Source organism: Trachinotus anak, unplaced genomic scaffold (assembly GCF_046630095.1).
Source record: "Trachinotus anak isolate AG129_WGS33_773 ecotype Australia unplaced genomic scaffold, CSIRO_AGI_Tana_v1 ptg000016l, whole genome shotgun sequence".
NCBI lineage: Eukaryota > Metazoa > Chordata > Actinopteri > Carangiformes > Carangidae > Trachinotus > Trachinotus anak.
In genome coordinates this window covers 23,124,168-23,148,139 of record NW_027273867.1, presented here as the reverse complement: position 1 = coordinate 23,148,139, position 23,972 = coordinate 23,124,168, and the positions used below count along the sequence as shown (strand labels likewise).

General features: G+C 39.5%; 1 protein-coding gene across 2 annotated transcripts in view; it reads left to right on the top strand.

Moving 5' to 3' along the window:
* grin2da (glutamate receptor, ionotropic, N-methyl D-aspartate 2D, a) overlaps positions 1 to 23,972 on the top strand; it is a 209,598-nt gene that overhangs the window by 143,509 nt on the left and 42,117 nt on the right. For both annotated transcript variants that reach the window (XM_071500199.1, XM_071500200.1), the window contains 3 exons: positions 3,533 to 3,738; positions 7,955 to 8,123; positions 13,847 to 14,000. In XM_071500199.1, coding sequence (XP_071356300.1) covers positions 3,533 to 3,738; positions 7,955 to 8,123; positions 13,847 to 14,000 — 529 coding nt within the window. The remainder of the gene's footprint in view (positions 1 to 3,532; positions 3,739 to 7,954; positions 8,124 to 13,846; positions 14,001 to 23,972) is intronic.

The following is a 23,972-nucleotide window of genomic DNA, read 5'->3' as shown; positions in this document are numbered from 1 at the left end:
GCAAATATGATGCAATGATGTCAGGTATTTACAACTGTTTTCAACCATGTCCTCAATTTCACATTGACCATGTTGTCCAGTCATATACTGGGTTTTGACCAAGTCTTATTAAGAATATTATTTTAGTATTTAATTTTCTGAATGAAAGAACGTGTTTTGCTCCCCTCCTAAAAGCAGACCACTGTAACCATGAATCAGCTTATTGTTATTTTCATCACTGCGTGTTTGGTGTTTGTCTGTAAAGGTCCTCTGGTGCTCAGAGAGCGGTGCGTTTTACCTCTGTAGCAGCCGAGGTAGCGGCGGCGGCGATTCGTTTGTAATAAACAGAAGAAGAGCTGTGTTAACAATGAGCCAGTGAGGCTGAGCAGACAGAACAATATAGAGAAAATCAAATATTCCTTTCTAAGTTATGGACTATGTAAAGCAGCTGGTGGATGATTTGGGATAATTAGTGTCAGATTATTGATAGGAGGTGAGTAGAAGATCAAGTTATTGATTCTACAGAGCACTTTGGGAGCAATGACTAGAAACGCAGTGACGAGTGTTGATTTTGGTAGTAATACATACTGAATTATTGATTCTACCAGGTTGTGCCCCCACCCAAAGTCCTGAGTCTACTGAGCAGTGCACTTCAGATTATTGATTGTAAAGGACATATCAAAGATATATATAATTTCTTCAGGATGATACCGATTGCAGTCAAAACCAAAATTACATCATGTGTTGTTTTTTACTGCAACATTTTCGCAAGGCGGTCAATAAACATATTATAGAACCTGTTCTCTTTGTAGTATGTGGCTGTGATTTTTAAAAAGAAAAGTAAGTTGGATTTAATGTTGGTGTTTTCATTCAGTCTCATAACATTTTGATAAAGATCTGCAGGTCTGTCTGAGCTCCGTGGTAACAGAAATACAAAACATCCAATCCTGCCTTGTTGCTGCCTTCTGCTGTCCTGGCAATCCAGGGATTCAGTGTTGGTCTGGGCTGTGTGTGTGGGTTTGTTTTACTATATTTGTGGGGTCTGACATCTTTATGGGGGCCACAATGTTGGATTCCAGAAGTCTGAATGACTGTTTGAGGTTTAAGACTTGGTTTTAGGGTTTGTGATCGTTAAGGTCTGGTTGAATGGTGGGTCCCCACAAATACAGTAAGACAAGGAACTCTGTGTGTGTGTGTGTGTGTTCGCACTCTTGCATGCATATGAATGTGAGTCTTTTTGTCTTTAAAGAGCGGCAGAAAGCATTTACCTCAGTTAATGCAAAACATATAAGGGAGTGAACTGGAGGACAAATGAGCACAGCAGAGGAGATTATCATGTTGCTTTATAATGAACTATTGGATCTGCTTATTACTATTTATGCAGCAGCGAGACTGAGAGAGAGGCAAGCAGAGACACGGTGAGACAGAGAGTGCATAAATGATACAATGAGTGAGGTTGGTCCAAAGTGCCAGGTGCTGCAGATTTACATCGCTCTCTTGTTTGTATCTCTGGCCGAGGTTGTGTTAATGTGTTAAAGTGGGCAAGATGAATAATTATGAATAACAATGTGGATGTGTACCAATGTACCTATTTGTGTTTTTGTGCCTGTTGTGTCTATGGGTTCCTCTGTGTCAGTTTTTGTGCATCTATGTGTCCATGTTTTTTCTGAGTGTTATGCTTTTACCGATTCGTCGTCTTGTTGTGGTGATATCTGTGTTCACAGCACATCATGAGGACTGACCGCTCATGTGGGGACACAAAGCTGGATCTTGTTTTAACATATGTTTGGAAGAGATTAGTTGTTAGTGATTATTTACACCAACTAACTGCCAGGTGGACCTGGGGGGTAACTGACCGAGTCAACTGAAAACTAAGAAAAGGTGATTTAAAGGTACAGGTTTTGAAGTACATTTGACCCAAAATAAGATATATTGCACAACCTGAAATTACAAAATCTGATGCCAATAACATTAGAAAATAACCAGTTAGTTTTGGTTAGGTTGTGTAGTTTGGTTTTGTATCATTGTCGAACAGTGAAACAGGGCTGCCCCTTACAGTGAGAAGGTTCTGTCTTCCAACCTGGACCGCTCCCAGACCCTCCAGGAGGGAGCAAAATTCTCTGTGGGGTTTTTCTGTACTTTAATTTTTTCCACAAGATTAATCATCTGCTTTTCCTTTTCGACCTGGATTTAAGGCTAAAATTATGTCAACATGCCGTAGTATGTATAGAAGTGCAGCTACATATGCATAAAAAAAAAAAGTCATGATGGTTGGCGGAGGGAACATTGGAGACTTTCATACTGTCTTGTATCATGTAGGAAACACAATACGGACATGTTAACAAACTTGTTTTTCATTGGTGGGGGTCTTTAAGGTGAAGGTAAACCTGATGTCCTCACAAATGAGAAAAATGTGTGTATATGTGTGTGTTTGAGGAGGCACCACCAGGGTGATCCACAGGAGAACTGGTAGTAAGCAAATAACATCTAAATATTTAACACCACAGCTAGAAAATGAGCAGAGACTTCACACATCGCAGTGTTGCGGTTGCACATCCATCCAGTCGAAGTGAACATCCTCAAAGTGAACAGATTTGTTAGCACGTGTGGGTCACTGCGACACTGCAAACTGTCTCAGTCTTGGTGTTAATTTTTATATTTGAAAAAAAAAAAAACATGTTGCAGCAGGAAAATATTTAGCTCAGTTAACATAAACAAACTGCTCATTATACAGTAGAGACACGTTTCGTGGCTGTGTTATGTTTCCTCACAACAAAAAATGTCCTCCCCAGTTTACTGTTCATGTTCTGAAGCATAACTGTGCAGGAAGAGACATAAGGTTAGATGCTTCAGTTAACAGACTCGCAGTGATAATCCACAATAAACAGACAGATGGGCTGAGGTACCTGTGGTCCTCATGCAACACACTGTACTATGTTGTTATCCGAGTTGTTAGATCCCTGTTATCCTATGATGTGTAATGTTGTCCCTTGAGGCTTTCCATACAGAGGTTAGGATAAAGAAATCCCCGGTGGAGACAACAAGACCAAACACAGAAGAATAACAATAATAGGTAACTGACAGTATTATCTGCAGTTTAGGAAACTATTACCTGAGTCCTCACCCATGAGGATGTCAGTGTAAGTGGAATATCAAAGGAGGATCAGCCGCGGCTACGTCTCTGTGTTGGCAGGCGTGTGGAAGCAGCACAAGGCACCGAGTACATACTGGAGGAGCCTGTTTTGAACATCTAATACAAACTTCTTTGTTGTTCGCTTTTGGGATTGTGGACACAAATGAAAGTGAAGGTGTTAGTCACCATGGAAACCATCTTTTAGCTTGTCATTAAGCATATATTTGTTGATTTGCAGGTTCAGGTGTTAACATTAAAACCAGGCTGAAATTGGTTGAAAAGTGAATGCATTTGAATATTTACAGGTGGCCACTGTTTTTACAGCATTTTCATAACAAAATTTCATTAGGCAGCATCTCGTTTTCCAGTGCGTGTTGCTGTAGAAAAGTTTATGTGTGTGTGTTTGTGTGTGTTTTCCAGGTTGGCTGGTGGGAGAACGGACACCTGCGTCTACGTTACCACCCCTGGTCTCGTTACGGCTCCTTCCTGAAGCCTCTGGATGACTCCCAGCACCTCCGAGTGGTCACCCTGGAGGAGAGGCCCTTTGTCATTGTGGAGCCTGCTGACCCAGGCACCAGCTCCTGCATCCGGGACTCTGTACCCTGCCGCATGCCCGTCAACTCCAGGTAATCCACTGCCAACAACCCCTGGATATCAAACACCTTTAAAGGTCCCAGATAGTCTAAAGGTAGATGTCCATGTGTTTCTGATTATAAAGCAGGTCTAGGTTCTATATTAATACTGTGAAAGTATCAAAGTCCAGTCCACAGAGAAATGCACACAGCCTGTATTCATAAAATGAGCCGTCAGGACTTCTGGAACTTTGTGATGTCACAACAAAGCAGTCACCAGCCTCTAACTGGCATCTAAATTATGCTCACATGCTCTCCAAACATACATGAAATCTTCAGGATTAAATTTAAATTTAGAATTAGAAAATATTTATGCAGACTTCTTATTAGCCAGCTCTTGTTATATTATAAATTGGTGGTTTCTCAACAATAGTTTTCAACCTCTTGGCTTTTAACAGCAGTCAAACTGCCCATTATGAACATTGCATTAGGCAAAAGGCCACATTGTTCATCACATCAGTGGGAACCAGTTCATTTTCTGGTTTGCTCTTGTTTTTTGTTTAACTCACTGAGAGCAGCAGGTTTAAAATGATTTAGTATATCACTAAAGTAAAAATGAGAGGAAAAACAAAAACAGCTACAATGAAAATAAGCGTAAACCATGGGCGTAGGTTTGTATATGGACAGCAGGGACATGTCCCTATGAATATTTGAGGGAACTCATTCACACTATGATTCGAGTAAAGAGATTAGATAATTCCAATGTGCCCTCCCAGAGGCTTTGTTTGCAGGACGACTGATCTAGGCATCCTAGCATTTGATTGGCTGAAAGGAGGGGGAGTGTCTGGAGGCTCACGTCATGTGAGGCTCATGTCAGGCACGGAGGAGGCGACAGTGGATCAGTGTGCAGCAAGTTCTCAGTGCTGCTGGTCCAGACCTAAGTGAAGTTTCAGACGACTCCCTTTCTGCACAGCACACATAATTTCATTTTGTTCTTTGTATCATGCCAACAAAACCTGAAAACCTGCCAGGAAGCCTACTGCCTACCTAATGTAGCGAGCCTTACATGATGAGATTGTTACTGATGCATCACTGGATTAGCAGCATTTTACTGTTGTAGAAGTCAAAGTTGGAGCTCGGTGGAGGAACTGCAACACTTGTACGACCACTGAATATAAAAGTGCTAATGTTGGATGCAAAAATGCAAAAATATAGTTTGTTCAGTCTTTTTTTAAGTAATTTCCTGAAGTTTAATATCTTTTAGTGTTTGATCTGTTACTGCGTATAGTTTTTAATTAAATGTAAATATTGATCTTATATTTTAATAAACCAGTCAGCTGACAGCATTAAAAAGTCCTCTTTGTTTTGGAGGGGTTGTGGGGTTGTTGTGTCTCTACCAATGTTGAGACCAAACCTTCGCCCTTGGTGTATACAGACTTGTAATATATCGTTGTAACTCTTCAAAGATTGTGTTTGGACAGGATGAGCTGCAGTTTATTACGGCCATAATCAGGGAGGAACAGAACAATATAGATGTCACACTTTTCTGTCTGAGAACAGAGCAAAACACTTTTCCACACAACAGGAGTCTATATATAACAAGTGATTTCTAACCTTGACGTCTCCCAGTGGTTTCTCCTCTAAATCCTTATCACTCTATCAACCTTAGTAGAAAGTGGAAAAGAAGTTTCAAAAAATGGTTTGATAGAGATCATCCTGAAAACATGAAACCAGGAGGCCTCATGCTCTGATCTCTTGAGAAATTGAGATGTCTGGCTAAGCGTCCATGAACAAGCCAGTAAATCTTTACCTTCTCCATGTGCCGTGCACAGGGACGGAGGGGCTTAAAGAAAGACTTTCCCTCTGGGGTCAATAGAGTAAAACATCACCAAATAACCTAATTATCCCTGAGAGAAGGTAAAGTTGCTTCACAGCAGCTGTAGATGCATTAAAAGTCATATGGCACCACATCAAAACACACAATTAAGAGCGAGAATGATTTTGTTATAGCCTAAGCATAAGGGGAACTTGAAACTGCAGAGCAAAGTGAGGTTAATTATCTTTTAATCAATCCAGATAATAAACAGCAGGAATAACTTTCACATTAAATCAATAGACTTTTAATGATGGAGCCAGAGATCCCTGCTGCATCCCCACCAACATCTGAGGAAAAAAACAAAACAATGTGAATCACAGCACATGTGGAATGAAAGGGAAAGGCTGTTTACAGTGAGTTGTACCTTACTCATAAAATGATATGTATTAAAAGATAACAGCAACATGACACCATATTTCTGATTACTGAGGAGAACTTGTATTTTCCTGTATCTTGTGTCACATGGTTGTATTTACAATCTGAATCCTTTATGATCAGTTTCTTCTGTTATATGTACAAGACTCATTTCTGGCAGAAGCCACTCTAGGGGAGAAAGAGAGTGAGTGTTTGTGTGTGTGTGTGTGTGTGAATGTGTGTATAGTTTGTGTGTGTGTTCTGAGCTCCTGGTCGAGTCCAGATAAGCTCCTTCCTGCCAACACATAACCTGGCCAATAGGAAGATAACGAGTTCATCCTCTATCAGTTTTATTGGCTGAGAGAGGAGTTTACTCTATTGTTAATAAGCTGTCATTGACCCCTGTTTTTTTTCCCTAAAGATTTTTTTTTTCTGATTTGCTCATCCTCCTGCTCTCTTTCCTATTTAATTTACATTTTATGTCCTTACTGTTTAATTTATTTGCTGTGTTGTTTTTTTTTTTTTTACCTGTCACACCTTATTTCTTGCTGCAGTGCAGGAGCCATTTGCTAAAACATGCTTTTACCACCAAGGTCATGATTAGTTTGTTCAGTGCTTAAAATGAAAACACATAATTAGCAGGGCACAACCAGGCATTTAAACCTAACTGCTTTACACTATGAACATTTCTTACCTTTTTGAGGGCCACACATTTTAATGTCATACACGCTACCATGTAATTACATGGAACTTACTGAGCTTTTGGACTTGACCATGATTTGTTCGTTTAAAAATTTGGAACTGACTAATAATAGTTTGACTAATAAAGGAAAAAGGTATCAAATCAGTCACTGGGAAAAAGTAGGTTACCCTTCATCATTCATATAAACGCTCCCAGTGTGTAGTATTTTAAAAACTGCTTCAATTTATTGGCTGTTTTAACATTAACAGTGAATCAAATGACTACTTACAATGTAAAATGAGTCAGTTGTATTTTTTCAATCATTTCAGTATAGAGTGGAAAAAAGTTTTTATTAACTCACTGTAGCTTGCAGGACCTGCCCAGCACCACATGACAGACGAATAAAGTTAGCAACAAGCTACTGAACATATTGGAGCATTTAGCTTCTGTCAATAAATAAATGTGATTCAAGTCTGTTAATTAGCTGCTTTCATCAAATCTGTGGAAAACGCTGTTGTGACATTTGCTAATAAGCACCTGAACTGCTAGCAGAGCATGTGTTAGTTACATAAAATCCTTTAATGCAGTACTTGTGTTGTCAAACATCATGTTAGTAATGTGAATTTACTGGCACATACACACAAAGAGAATCATAGCTGGGTCATGACAAGTCACACTTGTATTTCTTTCCCTTTCTGCTGTGGCTTAATTTCATTTGTTGGCAAAAACATTTTTTTTAAGTTTGACCTTACTTTGGCTTGAAATAAAAACAATTTGACAAATGTGGTAGTTGTGTTGCGAGGCCACAGCTGAGTGTCTGAGAGACAACATCAAATTGGCACTGGAAAGCTGATGGAGGACGCTGCAGCCACTTGACCGATAAGTCATCTAAATGCACTTGGATTCCCATATGTGTGACCTGCTGGTGATGCTCTTTCGGGGGGAAGTGCTCACTGGATGAAGTGTCGGATGCGTTTGTTGAAGACATCCAAGAGCACAAAATGGAGTTTGACTCTGTTTTAATAATATAGCACTTTTCCTCCTGAGCTGTCTGACCTGTCGAGCATTTCCTCTCCAAACACAACAGCTCAAACTGCCGCTATCGATCCGCTTACAGTCCCTCGCCAATAATTCATACCTTCCTCGCCTTCATCGGTGTCCTGTGTCTTCCTGTGTCTCTTTGCTGCTCATCTGTTTGTTTTCTCACTCCCCCAGCAACACTCCCCTTCTTTTTTAATTTCTACAACACACAAGCAGCCTATCCAGGTCAAAGCGTCCTTGATAAAACATCTTAAAACCTCACAAAAAAGCATTTTCACTGCATCACCTATCTGTCTTCTCTCACATTATCTCCTCAGTTTGGTGGTGGATGGCGCCGGGCCCATGAAGCACTGCTGCAAAGGGTTCTGCATCGACGTGCTGAAGCGTCTGGCCAAGATTGTGGGCTTCACCTATGATCTTTACCTGGTGACAAACGGCAGGCACGGGAAGAACATTGATGGGGAGTGGAACGGCATGGTCGGAGAGGTTAGGTTGTCAATGTTAATTATCATATGTTGATTTAATAACAATGCCTCTAAAGCTTTAGGTCAAGGTTGCACTGCTGTCTATTACAGACAGGCAGCTAAGTTACAAAGATGGTTAGCATGGTTTTTATTGATAAAAAAGAATGTTAGCAATTTAGGAATTGACTATCACTCTATGTTGAGTTGTAGTTGCCACAAACATCTTAAGCTCGATTTAAGCATTTTTAAAACTTTGAAAGTTTAATTGTATAGAAAATGAAAAGGAATCTCAGTGTGATTGACTGTAATCAAAGTGTAGTATAATGTAATGCACTGTATAATTGATTAAACATTTTGAGTAATCAGTAACTGTAATTAAGAGTCAATACATGACCAGAGGTCCATATATATGAAGATGATACCACAAAGCGAGATAGGTGTGTTACAGTGAGTGTGTTATTGCTATTATGACATGGTCAAATTGTGACCCATTTATTAAAGATTGGGTCACATTGTCACATTGGGTCATTGTTGAGTTTAACCGGTGTTCATACCCATTTCAGTTGTGTACTTACATTGTCCCAAATGCAATTTTTAAACCAAGAGAAATCCATAATTTTAATCAAGGTAATGATCTGTTTTATTTGGTCACCTGTCAGTAGCATCATATCCATTTTGAGTACATGTCAGCGTTTTTATTGCTTGCTTGAAGCTTCAGAGCTTTTTATCCAGTTTTAGGACACATTTTTACAATACACTTCTTAAATCTTGGTGGTTTGGATCTGAAGTTATCTTTCATCAGCTGGGATTCAAAACAGAAATCCTGATAAAAGATTACTCCAGGATTTTTGGCTAATTCACAGATGTCTTCTATGATTTGTGCTCTTTTTGCGGGTGAACAAAGTTCAGTGACCTCAGATGTGTGATTTAATTGTAAGAAGTTGACTGACATCCAAGACGGTCATGGAGGGTCGCTATGTTGGACTTGTCACCGGGTCTGATTAGGAGATAAAGTTGTGTGTCATCGGCATAACGGTGAAAATGAACGTTATATTTGAAGATGATGTCACCAAGAGGGAGCATGTAAATAGAGACAAAAGAACCCACAGCAAACAAATAAACATCGCAGTGTCAGTAACATAGTTGAGAGATTAAATGCATGTTTATAAAAATGTTTGTTCAGTTGAAACTTGAGAGAAGACACAGCCCTGAAGACAGTGTTTCCTCTGGGAGTTTTTTTTAAAGTTTAGCAGCGTGTATCACAAACACACCATGACCTCTTTTTTGTGTGTGTCTCAGTGAGATATTGTAGCTATGTTTTTAATTCTCCATTTTCCATGTACAGTTGCACTGTATGTCATTTTTCCTAGTCAATTTTTTATCTTTTGTTGTGTTTGCAAAAAACGGGGTTTGATTCGAGGGCTACCGTGAAATTCTTTTTATCCTGCCTCAAATCCTTTAAAACGTGACCCAGCATGAGAGGATTGGACCCGAATCAGAGAAGAAGAGAGAAAGTATGGAGCGAGGCTGTCGGAGAAGATTAGTGCTAGAGAAGCTGAGAGAGAGAGAGAGAGAGAGAGAGAGAGGGAGGACAACACAGACTGAGAGACCACTTGTACATATCTGTGCGTGTGTTGGCAGATATTCTGCTGTTTCCATGATGCCAATCCCCCTCTGGTGGCTGGATTAATGAAGTTAGTTTAACGTGGAATTAAACAGAGGATGCAAATTATCACAGTGTCTGTGTGTGGTCTTCAGCTTCTATCTTTGGGCAGCAGTTTCAGTTTTGGTGAAGATATTTTTGGAGAATGAGGACATTTTTTTTGGTCCTCAATTTATGAAAAGTTTAAGTTTAAGACTTGGTTGTTGGGTTAAGTTTGTCTGATCCAGTCTGTCCATTTACTGAGAATTAAATATCAGCACAGAGTCTGTTTGTGGGTTTACACGCCTGCTGTGTGCAGGATTCTCAGTTCCTTCACAGGCTCCAGTTTTTGATCCTACACACCTGTCAATAAGACTTTATGTCAAGCAGGAGATGTCACGACACACAGTGACAGGATCCACATTGCATTGCAAATCCTTTTATTGTTTGATCGGAGGGTGATGCTGAACTTCAGTGTGGAGACAGGGTGGTTTTTGACTGGGACTGGCACAAACCAGTTGTGTCTGTAAATATGAGGGATCAGGCCTTGAGACTCAGTAAGGTTGGGTTCAGACCAACAGGAGCCAGTAAAGAGAGCAAAAAAAGTGAGACCATCTTCCTGTAAAAAATGACCCCATAGTTTGTCAGTGCAGCTTATTACGACCCATATTTATGTTTTATTGTTAAACGACATCTAGTGGCAGCGGTAAATATGACGGGAGCAAAGAGGAAGTCAACCAAACACTGACAGTATCACCATTGGCTAATAGTCCCTATGTTGCTGTTTACAGGGCTCCTGTCTCAGATTGTCTCTGTCTGTCTCTCTCTCCCTCTCTGTATTTGTCTCTCTCTCTCCATGCCCAGCTGCCTCCTGCCCAGCTTCTGTCAGCGTCTCATTAAGCTGCTTAATTACAGCGGTAGACAAACATGTGTGCACAGGAACAGCTGAGTCTGTGTGAAAACTGTTATACCTCACACCGTCCTGTCCTTGGCTGTTTCCTGTTACATTACCTGTGACAGTAATTGTTTTTATCTGAACCTGGAATTTTTACTGCAAACCTTCAGAAACACATGTTCTCTTCTTTGTCCCTTCACTGCCATTGTGTTCTTCTCTCTTAACTCAAACCCTCACATCAGGACCAAGCTAAATTTCACCATGGCTACTGTATCCACCTTCCTCACACTTGCTCTGTGTGCTTGCAGCTCACATTGAGGGCCTCCACCTTCACTTTGATTTCTGCTGTTTCTCCAACTGTCATTCAGCCTTGCACTTGTTGTCCTTCCTTACATGAATACTTCGCAGTCAGGAAGTAAATTCCTACAGCGTTAATATTTTCTCATCCTCATCTGTATAATATTTGTTGTTCCCACGGTGAAGTATGTACAGTGACGAAGCACTTCCTGAACAGAAGTGTCACAGATGTCGCTTTCAGACATAGCTGCCTTCAATAAATTTGAAACGGCCTAGCTGAATTAACTGGAAGAATTATCCTGGACTGATTGATCTCAATGAGCAGAGGAGCAACTCCTCACACAGTATGAAAATTGTAATACCTGTGCGTCATCACACTCTTGAAGAAACACACTTAAAACGCATCTGGAGCCTTCAAACACAAACTATTGATTTTACATTGTAAACTTGAAAAGTTTGTTCCTCCTCTGCTGTTAATCCAGAGCACACGTTGTTGCGACAGGATGTTTTTCCCAGCATTCTCCTCTGTGCCTCACAGCCAGCCATTCATTCCTATTAATCTCATGATTGCATTAGGGTTTAGTATAATGATTCAATATGATGTGAATAATGATATAATATTCAAAGACTTGAAATTTGCTTGAGATAGGTAATCCATCACAGTGAACATTTAGTTAGATTTAATGATGTTATGTAATTACATTATGATGTTATTTTGTGGCGGTGAAAGTCCTGAGATCCATAACTTGACCATCAGCTGCCAAACACCATGTTGTTAATGTAAGAGATACCAAACTGGTCATTATCCTTCCTGGCATGCTCACTTATAGATTTCTGTTATAGTTTCCAACAACGTCACCTGTAACTGCAACAACTTTCAGCAGCAAACTTTTAATTTCCCAGAGCTTCCCAGTAGCATGTGAATGTATCACACAAGACTTATCAAATAAATTTGTACTATTTATAGCAACTGAATAACTTAAGTAATGAGACCGTCCTGGGTATCTATCACTGGCCACCAACATCGTTACACATTGATATTTGGTTGAATGTAGGTTGTGAGGTCAGGTGACCAAAATTCAATGTCAGGACGACGTCTAACGCCAAAATCAGTCTGACGTAGAATACTGACGACAGCTGATGATATTTTGTTGGTTTTAAGTTATGTTGTTAAATAAAACAAAATACTGACATTATGGTCATGAGCAAAACTCAATGTCTGCTAAATGTCAAAATGTCAGTTAGCCAATGCTGGGTTTTGACGTCAACCTGATTTTAATTTCCAACTAAAATTTAACATCTGTCGTCTGTAACATCTGTGACGTTAGAGTCGTTAGAGTCCAGTGTCTTTCTGACGTTACATTGACGTCTGGTGCATGCTGGGTAATACTTATAATAACCTCCCACATTCGTAACATCTATCAACGCTGTCTTCTAATGCCATTTTTCTGCCTTTTTGATTGTAATCTGTTTTTCTCAAAAGTCAGACACTGGTCTTACTCGTGATCTTATCCAGACATGTGAAGTAAACCACATGACAAAGTGACTTTATAACAAATGTCATTGTGATTTTAAAGGTTTTCTTACTTCTGGTTCTGGTTTCACTGTGGCCCTGAAGCAAAAGCCATCATGGCTGAACAGAGAAAAGAGCACCACACACAGAATCCCAAAATTCATCAAGAGAAGAATCCAAACATAAAGACATCGCCCCGCTGCCGCTGCTCTTTGAATGACTGGTGATTACTAGGAGGTGCAACTCAGAAACACCCCCATGCATCAGTGAGCACTTATGATGTCAACAGAGAAAGAGGGAAGGGACTTTAAGGACTGTGACTTTAAGAGTGTGGTGAAAGGTGTCTCTGTGGTATCTGCTGAGGGACCACAGAGCCTTTTGTCTTTCACAGACTTTCGGTGCCAAGCCAAGACTCAGACTAATGAACTGCTGGTTGGGAGCCAGCTCCTTTAACCTCTGCGGTCCCCCCGCTGCAGTCAAGCAACCTCTGTTTCCTGCCAGGCGAAACACAACAGAGCTGTGAATCCCCTCACTTCTTCACCTTCTGACCACCTGAGCCTCATTTACAGCTGTCAGAGCAGCTCTGAGGAGGGATTCATGCTGAGGACTCAGTCTTACCTCCAGTTCATTGAAGAAGCCTTTGAAGTATTAGTTTTTTGAGGAAGAGAGCTTTAGATTTTCCTTATCAAAGACTCTGCTCTGTGCTTCGACGAACAGCTCAGTCTTAAGGCGATGGTTTGTAAGAGGGTGTAAACATTATAGCGTTTTGCAGCAATTAAATAAAAAGGATGCACTGAAAAGAGCAAAGAGACAAAGTCAACTCAGCAAAACAACCACAGGGATTTGAACCGAGACTGTCCCATCGGTCGTCTGTGCAGAAGATTGTTATGACCCATAGTTAGGTTTTGTTGCGCGATGACATCCGGCGGTAATGATGACAGGAACAAAGGGAAAAGTGTGGTGACACAGGAGAGCGGTGTTCGATTCCCATGTGAAAGTAGCAGTTTATGTTGTTTCTATTATCTATGACTGTAATGATGAGGAAGTAATTATTTTAACCCAAATCACCATCTTTTCCTAAACTTAACCAAGCCGTGACCATAATTATAGTGGTGTGCTGCTTTTGGTACACTCGTCGTCATGATTGTGTGCCTGCCACTGTAGGGGCACTATTTTAGGAGACACGCCCCTGGATCGTATCAGAGGGTTGAAAAAACAACCTGTGTTGTTGTTCAGGTTAGATGACTGGTTGTTTAAACTCATTACAGTGGATTTACTGACAACAGTATATTGTCTTGATTGATTAAAACACTTTTTAACTTAAACTTTTTTTTTTTTGACTTTTTTAGTTTTTTGAATCACACACATGGTTCTAACTTCAGGCGTCCTGTTTCCCAGGTGGTATCCAACAGGGCTGACATGGCCATCGGTTCTCTCACCATCAATGAAGAGAGGTCAGAGGTCGTGGAGTTTTCTGTACCGTTCGTGGAGACCGGCATCAGCGTCATGGTTTCCCGCAGCAACGGCACCGTATCTCCTTCTGCTTTCCTCGGTGAGTTGCTGTCTTGAGTTATATTCACTGGAAATGGGCATAATTAAATGGTAGTGTAGAGACAAAAAAACACAAACAGTTTAATCGTAGCTATAAAAATAAGTCAGGATGAGTAAATTACACTTTTAATGAGTTTAGCTGCTTATGTGACTATGTCAGATTTGAACTAAACACACTCTTACATGCTATTTCCAAGAGCTGGTAAGCTATCTTACAAAGTACCACAGGAAACTCTCCCTCCTGGGGAGGTGTGCCTCACATTTTGAAGTTTATTTGAATAAAGAGGCTCAACAAAAAGCCAAGAGTAAAAACTGAGATTATGTCTGCAGCTTAAGAGTTTGCTGAATTTGAAAACCCTTGATTATACATGTGCATATGAGTGTTTATTCTTCAGGTACAACTATGAAAAAGAGGATGTAGAACTCTATTATCTTAAGAAATAGTTTATTTTTACTCCTCCGAATCATACACAACATTAATAAGGGATTTGCAGACACACATCAGCTGCTGCCAAACCAGCCTGAGTTTTCAAAGAGGACAGAGACGGTGAAACTCCCACAAAAAGCTGCAAATAATAAAAAGGGAGAAATCTTAGAGAGGCAGTTCAAAGCCTGATCCCTCTCTTAAAGTGAAGCATTAGTCCATTATGATATATCAAGAAAATATGTCCATTATAAAGCATAAAGTAAATAATGTAGGAACACACCTTGATTTAGATCAAGATGCAACTCTATGTGCATTTATTTCAGCTGTAAAATCCCACTGGGTTGTTCCAGCTCACTGATTTACATATTATACTCTTTCTCTCTGTCCTACTTACTGTGTTTGTGTTCTTAAAACAAACCAAGAGGGAATTTTACATTTTTTATTTCCATCATTGTTGTGGTGTTATTTTCTGTCCATTGTCAAAACTAAGTTCAACCAAATCCAACTAAAATAATACACATATATCTGACATATGCTGCCAAAGAGGGGATGTTTAACTGCAGAAACCATCATGAGTCAGAAGATGAACCTTAATGACATGATGTAGCAGCAGTTGTTACAGAGGGATAATGGTACAGAACACAGTGATTCCAAAGTATTGACCTGCTGTTATTTTACAGCTGGTGAGGGAAATCGTACTAAAACCACTTCATTGCCCAAGTGTTTACAACAACCAGAGGATTGTTAGTACAAAAGATGCTTGAACCTAAAAAGAAAGAAAACTGACTGTAAGTCAATATCTGCAAAAACAACTCTCTTCATGACACAACAAATAAAACTCTGACAGTTTTGTCTGAACTTGCATAACCTACAAATTATAATGAAGCAAAAGCTTTAAAGGTAAAAGTCTTAATGAGGCGATTGTTAATGACTACGGTTCAGACAGAAGAGATGTGAGTGATTATTAATTAATTATATCTTGGGGGTTATGAGGTGTAAACTTTGCAACACAGCCCTGATCTGCACCACATGCTTTTCACAGAGCCGCACATGAGACAAATACAGATGAAAAATCCCCATAAGTTCTCGTCTATGATTTATTTTCAGGGAGTTATTTTGATCGGTCAGTGATTATCCTGCATGTACATTTCCCTGAATACCCTTTGACAATGAACAAGCCAAGAAGTGGTGGCTGTCCAACACCAAGACTGATAACTATAACGATAAGCGTCAATGCCACGTCGAGCACACGCTGCACACTCCAGCTGTGTCAGAGATATCTCATGTGATATCTCAGGAACGCCTTAAAGGAACTTCTTCAAATGTGGTACAAACATTCACATGGACTGAATGACAAACTGATTGTAAAGGTCAAAGGGCAAGGGCACGGTGAGCTCACAAAACACGATTTTTGTGAACGTGATCTTGGGAACTCTTCATTGGAATCCCTTCAACTTTGGCACAAATGTCCACAGGGACTCAAGGATGAATTGATTAGATTTTGGTGGTCAGGGGTCAAAGGACAAGGTCTGTGTGACCTCACAAAACACTTTTAACTCATAATGCAAGACTTCACACAGCAATTATGATGAAATTTCACACATGGTTTATATTTATATGATCCTGCATAAACAGGGATGTAATCTGAAATCCTGTAAATTCAGATGCATTTTGATTGGCTGCTATTGTTTCCATCATTCATGTAATCGCTCTGAAAGCCTTCCCAACGACATCATTCACCACTGTCGTTGTCGTAGTTGTGGTGAGGAGTCGCCGTCCACTTAAAATGATATATATTAATAGTTATGCCTCTTAGTGTGGACGGCCTTTAGGTGTAAACGGGGCCACCCTACAATCAGAAATGTTTGATTTGACCAAAAAGTGGGAAGTAACATGTGAGCATTTAAAACATTAACAGCAGGCAGCAAAATGAAAAGGAATGGAAATGTAAGAAGCATGACCAGTGGCTGTTGTGAAGTGTTTTAAGAGTATATGTCTCAGCTTTAATCTGAAGATGTGAACTAATGTTTTACAACAGCCCTGATAAGTTACACAACCCTGTAGTGTGTTGTAAATGATCTTCAATTATGCAAAAGGCCTTCATTTCACGCTTTTGTCTCCCACTTGAAAAGGTTCACACTCGTGGCTTTGCATCTCAAAGCAAAGCTGCCAACGCAGACTCGAGATTTGATATTCTCAATATTCAAATGAGCTCTCACAGTGAAGTAGGGTGATTTTTTTTCTTTAAATAAAGTATATGTCTCAGTTGGCCTCCTGTAAAGTGACACCTCTTAATTTACAAATCTTCTCAGACTAATTTCAGACATTTCCAAGCAGGAAGAGATAGAAAGATGAGAGGAGGAGAGCTCGAAGGCAGAGGGAAATGAACACAAAATAAGAGAGAAAGAGAGCGGGTTAGAGAGAGAGAGAGAGAGAGAGAAAGAGAGAGAAAGAGAGAGAGAGAGAGACTTGTCATGTACCGATATAAACCAAACACAGACAAGAAAGAGAGGTTGAGTGGCTTTGATAAAGAGAGCAACAGAGCTACATCAGATACTTTCAGATGGTTTAATCTGAGCAGCGGCTGGTTGATATGCTGTGTGTGTGTGTGTGTGTGTGTTATGCAGATGAGACAATAACCAAACCAAAATTACTTTCAACTTTCATTTTTCACTTTTCAAGGTTTGAATTTGCAATTTGAAGACCTGAAAAAATCAATAGGTAACACAGTCAGTCTGAAATTGGTTAATTAACTTTAATGTTTAAAATAAAATCAGAAAAAGAAGAAGAAGAAGACAGAATTTAAAAAAAAGAACATTATTAATATTTACTCATGTATATTACTAAAATCTAAAATCATAAGATAATTTAGTTCAGCAACATGAATCATCCTGCCAACAGCTGCACAGTACTAACTTGTATGTTTATTGAACAAGAGTTTTATACCATTCATGAATTACATTTACATGATGACCTGCTTTGAATGTGTTGTTTAAGAAAATACACTCATTATAAAATCAGTCAGTTTAAGTAGAAAGCTTCAAACTCAAACACTTCATATCACAAAAGCAACATTACAACTTTAGATTAAACTCAGTAAAACAGATGAAATACACTAAGATCATGATTAGTATGTTAATAACTAATGTAGATAAAAGTAAGTACTGATCTTCGAAGGCAACTGATGTTTTGTAACAGTTAATGTTAGCATTAACAGCTGTTTACTTACCAGTTTTGCCAAGAGCTTCAGCCATTGTTGTGTTTACATCACAAGAGGTTAAAAACTACTTCTTCAGGGCAGGCTGGACGCTACAGTGACTCGGTATCGGAAAATGGCGTGACAAGCCAAGCCGGTGCTAGCTGGTTAGCATGCTAAATTCAGTATGGAAAGGAAGTGATTGAAATAGAAGCAAAACAAAATGGTTACTTTCCAACACTGAAGACAGCTCTCGCTGAGTAAAGGAATGAACCTTGATGCTGAGCTCGCAACGTTTCTTTTAAATGGGTTAGTAAACAGCTGCTCATGCTAACATTGGCTATGTAGCAATAGCAGAACTTAGATTTAATGGTCCCTTACTGAATCTCATACTAAGATATAACTTTTTGTACAAAAAATTAAGCTGCCTGCCTTCTGGCAGTAGCTTCACATTTACTATACAGACATGAAAATGGTTTTAATCTTCTCATGTAATTCTAAGTTTTTTTTTTCAAGAATGGTCTCAATGTTATTTCTTGTTAATTACATTTTTCCAACCACTTCAAACTTCAAACCTATTTTTTACATTTACTTAACAATTTTCTTTTTAAGGCACATGATTTGAAAACAATTTCACCTCACCTCCACCTTTCACCAAAATGTAAATCGTATTCTCTCTTTACAGACCTTATATTTTCCTTCCACTCCTTAAGGGATCTATTTCATACTTACACAGCTGCAGTAGTACATCTATCCATCTGTCAGAGGAGATTTAGGAGACAATCTGAAACACGCCATGGTTGGACGGAGATGCAGCGCTCCCAAGGCCATTTTATCTAAAGAGTGCTGGGCCACTGGGCTGACAGTGACTCCATACTGTAGCTTTGCCTCTGTGTGTGTGTGTGTGTGTGTGTGTGTGTGTGTGTGTTTGGTGAGTGGATGGGTTGCTGTGAAGGTAAAAAGAAAAAGAGATAAGCAAGGCCAGAGAATGGTAAGCAGAAACAGAAACAGGCGAGGGAAAGGTCAACGGTGAAAGAAATGATCAAGTGAGAAAGAAGATACACTGAAAGCCATGAGTTATATACTGTTGTTAACCTAGTCACTCTGAAAATGCCTCTATTAGAATACAGGCATATAGTATAACCTCAGTGTCAACCACAGATTTCTGCAGGACTTCTTTCTTAAGCTTTGACTTTGACCACCACCAGCTAGAAAAGAAAGAAGCGCAACAATTTGAAAATTTAACTGCAACTCTCCCATCATGACCAAATGCATGCAACACGAGCAACACAGCAGCAGCCATTCAACATGGCCACTCTCAGCCTGCTTTCTGGTCACAGGAAAGATTTGGTAAAATCTGAACACAGAGCCAAGAGGAGGTGCAGACGTCCTGTTTGCTCTTAGACCACTTCAATTACAATATGCTGAAAGGTGATTTTTGCCCATTGACACTAAAATATCACTGTCTACCTCAGCTTTAAGGATGTAATTTACATACTCAAAGTAAATTTTGTGTCTCCAGTGTTTGATTCAGTACTTGAACAGGAACTAGGCTTGACCCAGCATCCTCTGGGGACAACAACACATACAGAATGTTACAGTGATGTGATTGTAAGACAAAGCCTCTCTGCTAGCAACTGTTTATTGATGAAGACAAAGAAGACTGACATGATGTATTTTACTCATTTTAAATGTATTTTCAATTTTAAATGCAAATATTGGAAATGAAAAAAAGAATCAACAATAAATTAATCTAATTAAATATAGTTAATTACCATAAATAAAATTTAGAGAGCATGACAAACTAAAACCTAATGGCCCATAATTCCCTCTTATCATCTCAAAATGAATCAGTAGATTCAGCTCTTTGATTTCAGCAGAATAACAAGCTTCATTCAGATTTCAGTCACACACTCTGCTTCTGTCAAGTGTTGAGTTTTGAGAACATAGAAACATTTTCTTAGGACTGTTAAAATATTAAAGAGTCTTTTTGGGCTCCCTGTCCTCCAACTTGACATTTTGTGACACAGTTTTTTTTTTTCTTTGGCACTGGACAGTTGTTGATGACTCTGTCTGGTCTAATACTGCATTCAAGACACTTGAGTTTTGTATTTTGTTCCATGGAAGCAAAACAACATTACATGCAAAGTCTGCATTAGTAGCATGTAAATCGTAAAAATCCAATAATGCCTTTGTGATGCACTGCTTACACTTAAACCATTACATTATTACATTTTCACCTTGTGTCCTGCTTCATTAAACAAGATGAATTCTTTGTTCACTCGTTGGCAGAATGAAACTGTTTCTAATGGTGATGAATTCTCTGAATAACCTTTATCACCTTGGCGCTGTGTTAAAAGCCATTCAGAAGTTTCCTGTTCAGCTCTCCGAAGAAAGACAAAATAAAAACAACAGATTTTTATGGATGTCCATTTCAAAGCAGGGACCTCAGCTGGCTTTAGCCTTGGATCATATCTACCTGAACCTGCAGGCAATGCAGGTATGAAGAACATCAGTATGAGTTTAGGATGTGGGTGTGTGTGAGTGTGTGTGTGTGTCTGTGTGTGTGTCTGTGTGTGTGAGTGTGTGTGTGTGTGTGTGTGTCTCTGTGTATTTCTTTAGGTTTGAGAGACAGAAAGTGTAAGATGTTTGAATTAGCATGAGAAAGCCAACCCATTAGAGTGTCTCCTGAATAGCGCCCCTACTGTGCCAGGTGTACAGTACCATGGTTGTCATGGTTACAATTATAAACACACAGACTGTACAGAGAGAGATGCACCTGCCTGCATTGCCATGGTTACTATAATAACAGTCATGGCTTGGTTAGGTTTAGGAAAAAAATGGTGATTTGGGTCGAGATAAGTACATCCTCAATATTAGATGATCTCTGTTGTCATGGTTACAATAATGACAACGTGGTTAACTTTGTCATGGATAATACAAAAAACATAAACCGCTACTTTCACATGGGAATCGAACACCGCTCTCCTGTGTCATGTTCCTGTGTTTCGTAGAGTCATCCTTCCACCCAACCTCCTCCTACTACGTCACATACTTTTCCCTTTGTTCCTGTCATTATTTTTACGACCACTAGATGTCACCTAGCAACAAAACCGAACTATAGGTCATAATAACCTGCTGACAGACGACCTGTGGGCTAGTTTTTCACAGGACAGTCTAAAATATGAGTTGAGTGTATTATATTGCACAGCAATTAATAGAATTGTTAAATATGGTATTGCACATGAATAAATAGCAGTGTGAGATAAATAGATGATTACTTTAACAGAATGTATATGTTTTTAATTAGCAGCATAATATAATTCTATCTCAATCAATCCTCTAACACTTCAGTACACTGAGAAAATGAGAGGCCTTGTTACAAACACACAGAGACCCAGACAGAGCACGGAGCTAGAGAGTCGAGGCAGGATACAAAGTCTAAGCCTGGATGATAACAAACACTCAAACTGTCAAGGGACCCAGTGAAGAGGGAGGTGAAAATTGAACAAGTGAAGAGAAGTAAAAGGGGAGAGTGTGTGTGTGTGTGTGTGTGTGTGTGTGTGTGTGTGTGTGTGTGTGTGTGTGTGTGTGTGTGTTGGGTGTTCAGCTGCAGTAGCAGGGCTGTCGCTCATATTAGATAAAAGTCTTTACAAACTGAGACAGAAGCCAAACTCTCACGACACTGTTGAACTGAGGCGTCCGCAGCCAAGCTACTGGCTCTGTGGAGCTGCTGTGGTTACCAGGTGTGATGTTTACCATGTTCACCAGTTTAGCGTGATAGCATGCTAACATTTGCTAATTAGCACGAAACACAAAGTACAGCTGAAGATCTTGGGAGTATCATTATATTTGCAAGTGTTTGGTCATAAAACAAAGTACTGGACAAACTGAAACTTTGGATTACTAAAGTTAAGACTATTCAATCTGAGTGGATGAATGAACCAACTCCCCCAGCTTACAAATGAACCATGGGGGCTGTTCAGGTGTCACGTCACAGATTCAAAATGTGGGATATTAGCGGTCAAGGTGGTAACCAGAGACTTGAAATCAGAGGCTCCTTAGAGTGGGACTACTGAAATGCTTTTAAATCAATGTTACTTTCCAAATAAACATCATATAACACTATATATTTTACAGACACATTTGATTTTACTGGAGTAAGGTTCCAGTTATACATACATTACATAGCTGTAGCGCTTTTTCATCCATAAAAACTGTTCAGTCTAACTCTGACTATTAGTTTCCACCACATTTTGGAGTCATTCCTCCCGTTCATGCTGGCTATTAAAAGATCCCTTCCTAATGTGCTTTCAGTGTAAGTAATGGGGGCAGAACAGAATTCACAGTCCTTCTATACAAGAATGCATTCAAGAGTTGATCTGAAGTGAATATCATTTTCTCTTTTACTATCCCTCCACATCTCAGCAACAAAACACTCTCAGGGGAGACGCAAAGACAGACATTTTTACATAAAAGACTGTAATAAAGTTATTCATCTGATCCACGTGTCTAACGGCTGAAATCTCATATGAGCATCAGATAAACCTTTGAATTGAATTGAGAACTGCACACTATGTCCTCTGCACTTAAGTTGAAAGTGAATTTGGAAACATCTTTTATTGGCCAGTAATTAATAGGCTCATTACAGGTTCATATGGGCACCTGACCATTGTTCTAAGACAGTTTAAAGGTTCTGTATTGTATAAAGTGAGACTTCCATGTGTTTTTTGATTATAAAGCAGGTTCTATATTAATGTTGTGAAAGTACCAAAGCCTCAGTCCACAGAGAAATTCACACAGCCTGTATTCAGAAACTGAGCCTTAAAATGACAGCACTTCTGTAACTTTGTGATGTCACAACAAAGCAGTCACCAGCCTCAGCTGTGCCCCAAGCCAAGCTATATTACTGTTGATTTTAGTTTCGAATATTCTCATGATCGTGCACATATAAAAATATCTTTTTAAATGCATCTAAATTATGCTCACATGCTCTCCAAACATACATGAAATCTTCAGGATTAAATTTAAATTTAGAATTAGAAAATATTTATGCAGACTTCTTATTAGCCAGCTCTTGTTATATTATAAATTGGTGGTTTCTCAACAATAGTTTTCAACCTCTTGGCTTTTAACAGCAGTCAAACTGCCCATTATGAACATTGCATTAGGCAAAAGGCCACATTGTTCATCACAGCAGTGGGGAACAGTTCATTTTCTGGTATGCGCTTGTTTTTTGTTTGACTCACTGAGAACAGCAGGTTTAAAATGATTCAGTATATTACTAAAGTAAAAATGAGAGGAAAAACAAAAACAACTACAATGAAAATAAACCATGGGTGTAGGTTTGTATATGGACAGCAGGGACATGTCCCTATGAATATTTGATGGAACTCGTTAGCAGTATCATTCAAGTAAAGTCATCAGATAATTCCGATGTGCCCTCCCAGAGGCTTCGTTTCCAGGACGACTGGTGACAGTTACTATCCTTAGCCATGCCCCAAGCCCCGCCCACCTGGACCCACCATCCAAAATTGCAGGATTTGGTTTCTCTGAGTGTTTACCTGGAATCTGCTATATTTTTATTCAGTCACTCAGCTGCAGATCGGAAATGTAAAACTACCTTGAGATGGTTTTTGGTTCTTAAAACCAAAAATATATCTTCTTATGGATATCAGCAAAAGTGTAAAATGTGGGACGTTTAAAGAAGCTGTATTTCAGTGTTTTAATCACTGCCTCACAAAGAGCTATGAACAAAATGTAGTGCTAGATTTCTAATGCAGCTGTCTTCCAGGTGTGCATTAAATTACATAATATACAGTATGCGCATAATATTTGCATAATAACCCCTTCCAGAGCACACCATGGTAGCTTTATGACAGAAAGAGGAGGGAGACTATTCTGGTTGTCGTGCGTTCCATATGGCGACAGGAATATTAATGATATCCATGTAAATGTCTTAATTGGAGAATATCTCACTCTAATTACTGGCCATGATTACATTATTATGTTAATGCAAATGTAGGCAGTGGCATGTCATACAGACGGTGCCCTTTCTGCTCCAGTTCTCACTGCAGAGATCAACTTGCTCAGAACAGGTTTAAGAGCAGCAGTAACCCAGAGCAATGTGCCTGTGCTCCTGAGTCCCTGAACCTGCGGGGAACATGTTGGCGAGCAAAAATGAATAAGTAACGCTGTCACTTTACTGAGGAACTGCTGCTAAAATGCCCTCGAGGAAGGGCATGTAAACCTCATTAACCTCAACCTTAACCCCATCTGCTCCAGTAGTTCTGCTCAGTGGCACCAGAACCAGACTGCAGTGGCACCTGGCAGCTCGCACGTATGGATTA